This window comes from Centrocercus urophasianus, unplaced genomic scaffold, assembly GCF_019232065.1.
Source record: "Centrocercus urophasianus isolate 14NV4802_14NV808 unplaced genomic scaffold, USGS_Curo_1.0 seq_16, whole genome shotgun sequence".
Taxonomy (NCBI): Eukaryota; Metazoa; Chordata; class Aves; order Galliformes; family Phasianidae; genus Centrocercus; species Centrocercus urophasianus.
Window position 1 is genome coordinate 6,553,858 of NW_024884711.1, and position 9,163 is coordinate 6,563,020.

Below are 9,163 nucleotides of genomic sequence, written 5' to 3' on the forward strand. Positions count from 1 at the left end.
AAAGGTGGTGAAGAAATAGTAAGCATTTATCAACCCAAAGAAAAATGTTAACAGAAAGTGTAATGGGACTATGATTGATAGTGGAGAGTCTTGTAGGCACTGTGTTGGCCATAAGCTTTGTAGCTACGGTCAAAATATTCTTGAGACAGTTTTGCATTGAAAAAATAAACAAACCTAAGCAAGCTATAGACCAGTATAAGCCAAATTTTGAAGTTTATTTAATAGTTTTATAGAGAGTTCCACCTCAGAAAAGAAAGTCTTCAGTTTCAGTGGAGATTTAATCACATGGACAGAATATCAACATTTCAATAACATTCATGACACACAGTAAAAACAGAGATCTTTGTTTATAGGACTGCCAACAAACAAAGCCAAACTAAAACGGTGCAATATGTTTAATTTGTTATTTCATAGCAAAAGAAGTAGTAGATTTTTCCATTAGGTTTTGTGGTTGGAATATATTATACTTGTAAATGTCTTTTTTAACTGGAAAAAAGATTCTTAAAGCTGCTTTTTGTTTTTGTCCTGATGCTGTTTACTTTTAAATAATTTTAGCTATTTAAAAAGTCTTCTCCAAATATTTTCCCATTGTTCCAGTATATGCTGCTGACCATCTGAAAGTAACACAGAAGCATTTGCACACTTTGAAAGCGCACAGAAAGGTACGAATTTGCTCAAAGAACTACATATGCAGGACAGTGGTAAACAGTTACCTCCCATAAAGCTGTCAATCATGTGTCAGCAGTCCTGTCAGCCAAATAGCTAAGAGTCCAGTTTAACTGAACTTGTAGAAATGAGAGAACCGTTTTCCTCAATCTCCTGAGTTGTGTGTGCCTCACTTTTACTGTTCCCAAGAGAAAGGTAAAGTATCTCACAAAGGAATGTGACACAAATTAACACGTAGACTATGCTAACACAGACTCAGTGACACTGATTCAGGTATGTACCTTTTTTTATGATCTCCATATTTGTCCTTCCTCTTTACACTTGATTTCTTAAAACGTTTTCTCCAAAACTGAACTCAATCTAAAACCATCTTCCATTTTACAAAACAATGCACCTCTCCCTCAGAAAACAAACAAAAAAACAACTTCCAATGTGATTTTTGTATAAATAATATAGTCTCATGTTGACTGTGGAGAGAACACATTTTGAAGCTCGCAATCATTCCTCTGAAATCAGAAACAACTTCTTACACAAGCTACCCTAAGAGACAGAAGCACTTCCAAAATATTACTCTCTTTTTACCTGCTGCTCGGATATGGCTGCTAATGCATACTGGCAGATTGTATTTTAACTGCACTGTGCTGCAGAAATATTTTTGGAGAGCCGAAGTTAGAAATATTTTTATTACTGGAGATGCTCCAATTTATGTTCTTCTAAGCCAAATCTAAGTAGTAGTGAAGTTCTGATCAGACACCCCTAGTTGAAATACCTGAAATTGGTACTTCCAGGTTTGTAGGTACTGGCACTATGTAACGTGTATGTTTACAGGTCACTTCAACACAGGATCATTTAAAAGTAAATACCTCTGCCTTAACATTATATGCTGGACAAATACAATAGCTCAGCCACTCAACTTAGATATCTGCTACACTAAACCTTTAGAGCATCTCATTTTAGAAGCCTTCCTATACAAGCATTAAGTACATTAAATAGCCCATATGATGGGGACAGTTTAGAAACCAGTTAAAACAGTTTGATTTTCAGAGGGAGAAAATCTCCTGTGCATCCCAGTGTTACTGTTGATCTTATGGATTTTGCCATGGAAAGCACCCACCTGCTGAAGTGATGGCATGCCAATAGGCAGCCTGCCAGCCTAATTACCTGCTAATAAAAGCTCCTGCATCTCTTCATACTCAAAGCATTATCACATACAGGCAGCTAATTATGAATAAGCAGTAGTAAAAAATGAAAAAAAACACAGAAGTTAAATATCTATATATATCCATACCAGGAATATTTAAGGCTGATGAAAAGGCTGAAATGTTACATTTACTCACTGAAAATACAGACAACGTAATTCATGCCAGGACTTTAAACAGAGTCCAGTGAACAACCCAGTTCAAGTCCAAGGAATAGAAGAAGCAGTAATGAGTGGGGCACTGTCAGCTGCCCTTGACCTATTCTATCTGTTCCAGTCAGCAGATTTCATCTTTCATTTGTCCCATGCTATATTTTCATAACCTGATATTGCATATCATGTGCTATGCATACATTTTTTTTATTAGTTCATCTTTTTTAATTTTCCATTGATTATCTGGACCCCAGCAACGCTGAAAAATTCAAACTTACAGTAGTGCAACTCTGTATGTTAAAACCATGAAAAGACAATGAAATATAAACAAGGATAAGTCTGTCTACTTCCCCTCATATAACAGTTCAATTTCATTAGATATGTAAAGATAAGCTTCAGTGGAGGGAAGAAAAGTCTACTCAAAATCTGATGTCAGTCCAAACTTCTATACTTGTCCTTAGTATTTGTTTTGCTACAAGTTCCGCATTTTGGCCATGAGATCTTCCAGGCTTTCTTCAGACTCAGCCACTGTTTCCTCAGCTGTCAGATTCTCTTCCTAGTAGTAAAAGGAAGAAAAGGTCAGCAACAGAAGCAGCACACTAAATCATCTCCACAAACAACCTTTACTGCAGATACGTCACACTTTCCCAGAACCAAGCACTCCATTACAAGATAAGGCTCAACTCAGCACACTTTGCAAACTCTGTGCTGACTGAAGTTTGAAAGTTCTGCTTGCAAAACACACATTCTGTGTTCCCCAAATATACCAACTGCACTTTGACAAAGATGGTAAAAACATCACTCACAAAAAGAGCAGTTGAGAAATTCACATTTCTTTTCCTTCCCACCCCAAGAAATACATTCACTTCTATCATTTCAAAACTGCATTCACACTAGCATCCATATTTAAGGGAATATATGTCATGAAAACACAGAACCATAGAAGTCACCAGCTGAATGTACTGAGCTTCAGTTCTACTGGATTTGTTTAAGATGATACTTTATTTTAAGGTTTGAAGGGTAACCAAAGTAGCTAATTTTATACATATAATCTATAAGATTTATTTAAAAAAAAAAATAGTGTCATTGTAAATAATAAATGTATTACCTTGTTTGGGATAGTATATGCTACAGTAATTCCAACAGGAAGATCAGGTACTGGACCAGAAGCAGCTTTCAGTTCATCTTCTGTAGTTTCTGATACTAATTCGATGCCTTTGCATTAAAAGGAATAGAGAACTCCATTAAAGGGTAAGAGAGTCCTTTAATCACTACATTATAGCAAGAACAAAACTGCAGCTAATTTTCTGAAATAGAAAAAACATTTAAAGCAGAAAGACCTTCAATTTCAACAACTTCATTAACAATACTATGATTTCCCTTTACGATATATGAAATGCTTCCAGATATGTAACTTTCAGATAAGAACAACCAAGCATATTATTTAAACATTACTAAGCTTTTGAACCTAAAACATGCTCATTATGATAAAACTATATCAAATTGTTTTAGTATTACTGTCAAAACCTGTGACAAACCAGCAATTATACAGTGTAAGTTACAAACAATAGGATGCATGAGAAGTCCATGCTCCCTCATCCACAACAAACAGTTAAAATGCTGTTCCCAGTATCATGCTTCACTTAGTCATCAGCTGATTACTTACCCCAGTCATTGTCTTCATGCACTATTTCTTCTTCCTGATCAATTTCTTCTTGTTTTGGTTGTGCAGCTTCTTTTATCTGAAGGAAAAAAATTTAAAAGATATAAAAATTTAAGGTATATATAGCAGTTCAATTTTCAACAAGCGAGGAAGATCAAATCTAGTATTTGTGCTTGTTTTAAGGTACACAGTTCACTGTTTTGAACTTTGTTAGGCATGAAAGGCAGAATACCTGCAAATTTTAAAACGTCCATTAACACTCAGTAATATGACTGCCAGAAAAGCTGAGCACGTTCATAGAATCATAGAATGATTTGGGCTAGGAGGAACCTTGAAGACCATCTGATTCCAACCTCCTGCTGTGGGCAGTGACACCTGCCATCAGACCAGGATGTCCAGAGCCCCTTCCAGCCTGACTCTGGATACTTTCAGCATCCTTAGTTTCTTAGCATCTGTAAGTTCTCCCCAGAGCCTTCCCTTCTCCAGGCTGAACAACCCCAATTTTACCTTATAATTTTCTTGCTGTTTCCTGCAATTTTGATCACTACATTGTGGATTTGGCTTCATAGCCATAGTTGGAAAGAAATCCTGCATCGCATTGTAGCCAAGATAGTAACTCACAGTACCAAAATTTAAAAGATACCTGATAAAAGATAACACAGACAGAGAAAGCACATCTTTATACACAAGTACAAACCTGACAAAGAACTTTTAGAATACTCTTTCATACCAGTGTTAAAGGCTGGTACTTTGTTGTGCATGAGCTACTGTCTCAGAAAAAAATGTGTTTAGAATAATAGGTGGGCAGTTTTCCCCTGTGCCCTAATTCATTGCTTAAAACACACAGGTGCCATGTATTTCAAAGGGAGAATTTTCAGCAGGAACCAGAAGCAGTTAATCATCTTTACATAAGGCCATGCTTGTGATGAGAACAGAGATTTAAATTAAGAAGCAATATTTGCATCCTTCATTAAAGAATAACACGTGTTGGTATACAGTTTTTTACAATACCTCTCACTGTGCAGCTGAAAAATGGATCTTCATTGTTTGCAGGAATAATTGCAAACACTTTTTATTCTTCATAACTAAAATTTTCTGGACAACTGATAAAGGCAAGATAAGGCTAAAAGTTGTCTAAACGAAGTCTTATTTTCAAAGTATAAATGCGATTAAAGACTAATTTCAGTAATATCAAGTTTCAGAAACATTTGCATGGAGTAACAGAAATTCTGTTCTGGGGATTTTCCCAGGAATTCTGGGGAAAAAATGAAGACTTTTCCTTGCCCCGAGATGTTACATTAAAGAGAGCAGCTACAAAATAAAGACACCAGCAATTCAAGCAGTGTGTATTCCAGCCCTGTCTGATGATGCCAGTACCTTCAGTAAATAAGTCATAAATTTAGAAAAAGAACCAAATTCATCATTACCCAAGAAGCTTGAAGGAACTGCTCTCTTATGGTGCTGCTGTACATTGCCTAGCAGCAGCTCAAACACTTACTTCAGAACATTCTGTACGAGAATTCCAGCCACAACACCCATGGTTGTGGGAAGACTAGCTGCACAAACTCCTTCTCGTTTTAATGTTTTCTCATCAATATTTGCAGCAACCACAAGTGGAGGAGCACACTGAGGGGAAATGAAGAAGTACAGTTTAAGCAAAATGCATTAAGGAAAAAAACAAAAACAAAACCCAACGAAAACAAACCAACAACCACGTCTCACACGTAATTTTAAGGTACTCCATTATCTGTGCTAGGATTACATTCACTAGACAGCTGATCTTCATACTGCCGGTCCCATTTCAAAAGACAGGAACCAGCAATTCCTCTGAGCACCACATACCGCAAAACAAGCGGATTCACCAGGAATGATCAGCTGGATGTGTCCTGACACTGCATTTTCACTCACTCCAGACTCCATCCAGATTTGTCCAAGCTCATTGCAGGCCTTAGAAACACAGAAACATATGCATCAGTACTGCAGAAGTTTAATGGAAAAAAAAAAAAAGAAGTTGTGAATTAAGAAGGATTAAACATACTGACTCTCTGCTTTAACACAGAAAGGCTATATCAGAAAGAAGAACATGAAAAAGTAAAATAGAAACTGTTCATGAGAGTCAAAGGACAGATCAAAGGATAGACTACATTTCTTCTCATGAAGCTGTGCCTTCGTGAGTTCCTGAGGACCTCTGTGCTTTGAACAACTACATGCCTTAGTGATGCAGTTACTACAGACCCACACTACAGGATCTAATTGCAAAAACTACTTATAGAGTGTTTTTTTTCCTATGATTTGAGGCACAGATCCAGAGTATCTGTGTACACTCAGTGCATACAATCTGCAGATTAAGCTCACTGTAGGATAACAGAAACCATGCATTTACCATTCACCCTGCATTGATTGCTAACTTTAAAGCAAAACAGGATGATTCGGTGTACAGCTTTAAGACATTTTGAGTATGCAGAAAGCTGTATACAATTCGATACACAGTATTAGAAAGTTTGTTAAGATTTAACCTACAAAGACTTAACAGTACCTTTCCTTAAACAAGGTAATTTGGAAATACAGAAAGCACTTACAACAACAATTCTTCTACTAACCATAAGCTGCTAGTAATTTAAAAGACTTTGCTTATATTTACATAAAATATGTGTTATAAGAGCTGGGTAAAATATCAGATTCTGTTTCCTTAAATTGAGGAGGAACTTTCTTGGAAGATTCTTGAAGTCCCTGTCTTTTCTGCAGCCCCCACAATTCCTATTAGTACTTATAAAAGAAAACTGACCTCCATGAACTCATGCCTGTGGTCTTACCGTGTTAATTGCCATGCGAGCTTCAAAGTTGTCCACACAGCTTAGAACAAGATCAACAGGCTTCCCTTCCTCTAGTGCACCATTACTGAAACAAGTATCAGAAGCATGCATGAAACTGCTGGCAGAATGTAACACCAGCATAGCAATCAATGTATTTCTTTAAAGTACAGAGGCACAGGGGAAGTATACTTATAACCAAACTTGTGCAAACACAAGGTACAACTAGCAGCTTAATTGCAGTAGGAATAGCAGCACACTGAAGCTGGAACTTAAATATAAGGCCATTTTATATTAATATAATTTTTATATCGTATACACTCAAAATATATTAGGAAAAACTGTATCTATTACAATATATATTTTACCTTATTCTATCCATGAAATGTTCAAAATTGTCCAGTGTAGTGATGTTGTAGTTGTGTACTTCAAATTGCACATCAGGATTAATATTTCTTAACGAGGAAATAAAATGAGGCAATGTTAATAAAGACAGTAACTTGCATTTCATTCCCTAACTCTACAAGTACTGCTATAGTCTTCAGCTTCCATTTTGAAGGCTAAAAGGCAGCATAATTACAAAAACATACAAATTAGATGAAGAGACCCTCCCTCCACCCTCAAACAAAAGGAAACAAACCACCTAGATATTGAAATGTAATAATTTATATTAAACTTCTGAGCAAAATTAGCTATGTGTAGAAAGATTCACTTTTAAGGTTCTGGGAAGGACAAAAATGTCCCTAAAATATCAGCTGTTCCCCCAGCTGCTTCATTCTCAAATTTCCACACTAAACCATGCTACTTTGTAAGCAATTAAGCGTGAAACATTGGTTTGCTGTCGTGACATCCTAGATAGATACCATTAGATATCCACTTCTCTAAGTCGTACCTCAAGGTATGCTCTGCTGCTTGCACTTTACTTAATCCAGCTTGATGAGGTTGGAAGAAGAGTCTGTTCATGTTTGCCAGTTCCACTTTGTCATAATCAAACAGAAGAAGCTACAATAGAGATTGTATTATGTGATCCTCCAAACAAAGCAGTACATAGAGCTCCAGAACAGGCCATTTTAAACAGCTGCTGTTCAAATACATAAATAGGCAATCTGTGTGGTTCTAAACTAAATACATTTGAAAGATTAGAGAGATTATTTACATGAACCCTATCAGCTCTGTTCTCACTTTCCTACTTGCCATTCTGGCATTAACTAGACTGTGTCAATTCTTTTACTTGTGTCTTGGCATGTAGTTCTTCATGAACTTCTTTTCAAGTTCTTTTCAAGTGCCTACAGAATACTCATATGTTGACTGATATGAATTTTGAATCAATAAATTATTGAACACAAGGAACATCCTTTCTAGGTACAGGATGCTGGTCTATCAGAATTGCTCCTGTAGAGAAAGGAGGAATATGCTTTGTAATGAAAAAAACTGCATCATCTCTGTATTAAGAAGATTCTTAACTTCCAAGAGTAAATGGAGAGGTTTTGCCTGCAATTATGAACACCCAAGCCATTCCCCAAATTCCTCCTTTTAAAGAACAGGCTGTTAACTCTATAGCTTCTCACTAGCTATACTCACATCAGTTATTTTTAACTGCTGCTACATGTTTAGCTGTGTCACACGAAAAAATAATTTTTGTGGGTAAAAATACATTCAACATCTGCAGTTCAATTTCTTGAGCATTTACTTGTTCTCATAGGCCTTAATGTTCTATGTGAGCTATACCCCCTTCTTTTCCTTTGTTTTGTTTTCCTCTTGCAATAACCTGGTGCGATATTAGACAGACGGACTCACACGAGAGTGCAGAGAACACAAAGAGTTCACGTGATGCAGGGCTACTGACCTAAACAAACGTTATTAGTGTTAAGAAAAATGCAGACCTAAGATCCTTCACTTATTTTATTTAAACGCCGTTCACGAGTGCTTTCTTCACAGCACTTCTACTCGGGCAAAACCAAGGGAGGAATACCAACTCTAACTTTTAACGAGGCGGACCAGTCTATGAAGAAGTACAAGAAAACTCACATTACCTTACCAATGCCACACCTTGTCAACATCTCAGCAGTCACACTGCCAACTCCCCCCACGCCTACTATCGCAACTGTGAAAGTACGGATTTTCTGCGGGAAGAAATAATGCACAAATCAGTGCATCGCCACTGTGGGGCCAGGGGAGAGGTGGAAACACACAGCTGTCCTCGCGCAGACACACGCTTACCTCATAATCTTTGACAATTCCCATTCTTTTTAAAGCCATCAAGCGACTGCAAAGAAAAGCAGCATCATTATAAACAAGACGTTTTTTATATTTCTCGCGGAAACTTTGCTTTTCAGATATTCTCATCATCCTCGTTCCTTCCCTCCCTCTGCAGTCCGTTCCCACCTGTAGGGATTGGAATCCGTCACCTCGGGGCTCATGGTCTCGATGCGGCTCCTCGCCGCCGTCCGCCCGCCCCGCACCACCTCCAGCTCCCGCTCCAGCTCCCGCACGCGGCGCTGCAGCAGCTCCACCTGCCCTCCCTCCGCCATGGCAGCGACACGTCTGTTCTCGGCAGCGGCTTCCTGGAACGCCGCAGACCCGTCCGCCGCTCCCGCCGCCTCAGCGAGCGTTCCCGTGGCGGGCCGGGCGTCCGCCGCGCGGCAGCGAACGCGCTCCGACGGGCCGAGAGCA

General features: G+C 38.1%; 1 protein-coding gene across 1 annotated transcript; it reads right to left on the minus strand.

Annotated features, from left to right (window-relative positions):
• Positions 1-194: 194 nt before the first annotated feature.
• On the minus strand, positions 195-9,049 carry UBA5 (ubiquitin like modifier activating enzyme 5). Its single transcript, XM_042817502.1, has 12 exons — positions 8,876-9,049; positions 8,711-8,756; positions 8,524-8,613; positions 7,383-7,492; positions 6,859-6,945; positions 6,494-6,578; positions 5,523-5,627; positions 5,179-5,306; positions 4,188-4,323; positions 3,684-3,759; positions 3,126-3,232; positions 195-2,573 (listed from the first exon to the last, which is right to left on the minus strand). Exons 1-12 carry the CDS (start codon positions 9,019-9,021, stop codon positions 2,490-2,492), a joined length of 1,200 nt encoding a protein of 399 aa, XP_042673436.1. The 5' UTR covers positions 9,022-9,049; the 3' UTR covers positions 195-2,489.
• Positions 9,050-9,163: the final 114 nt, after the last annotated feature.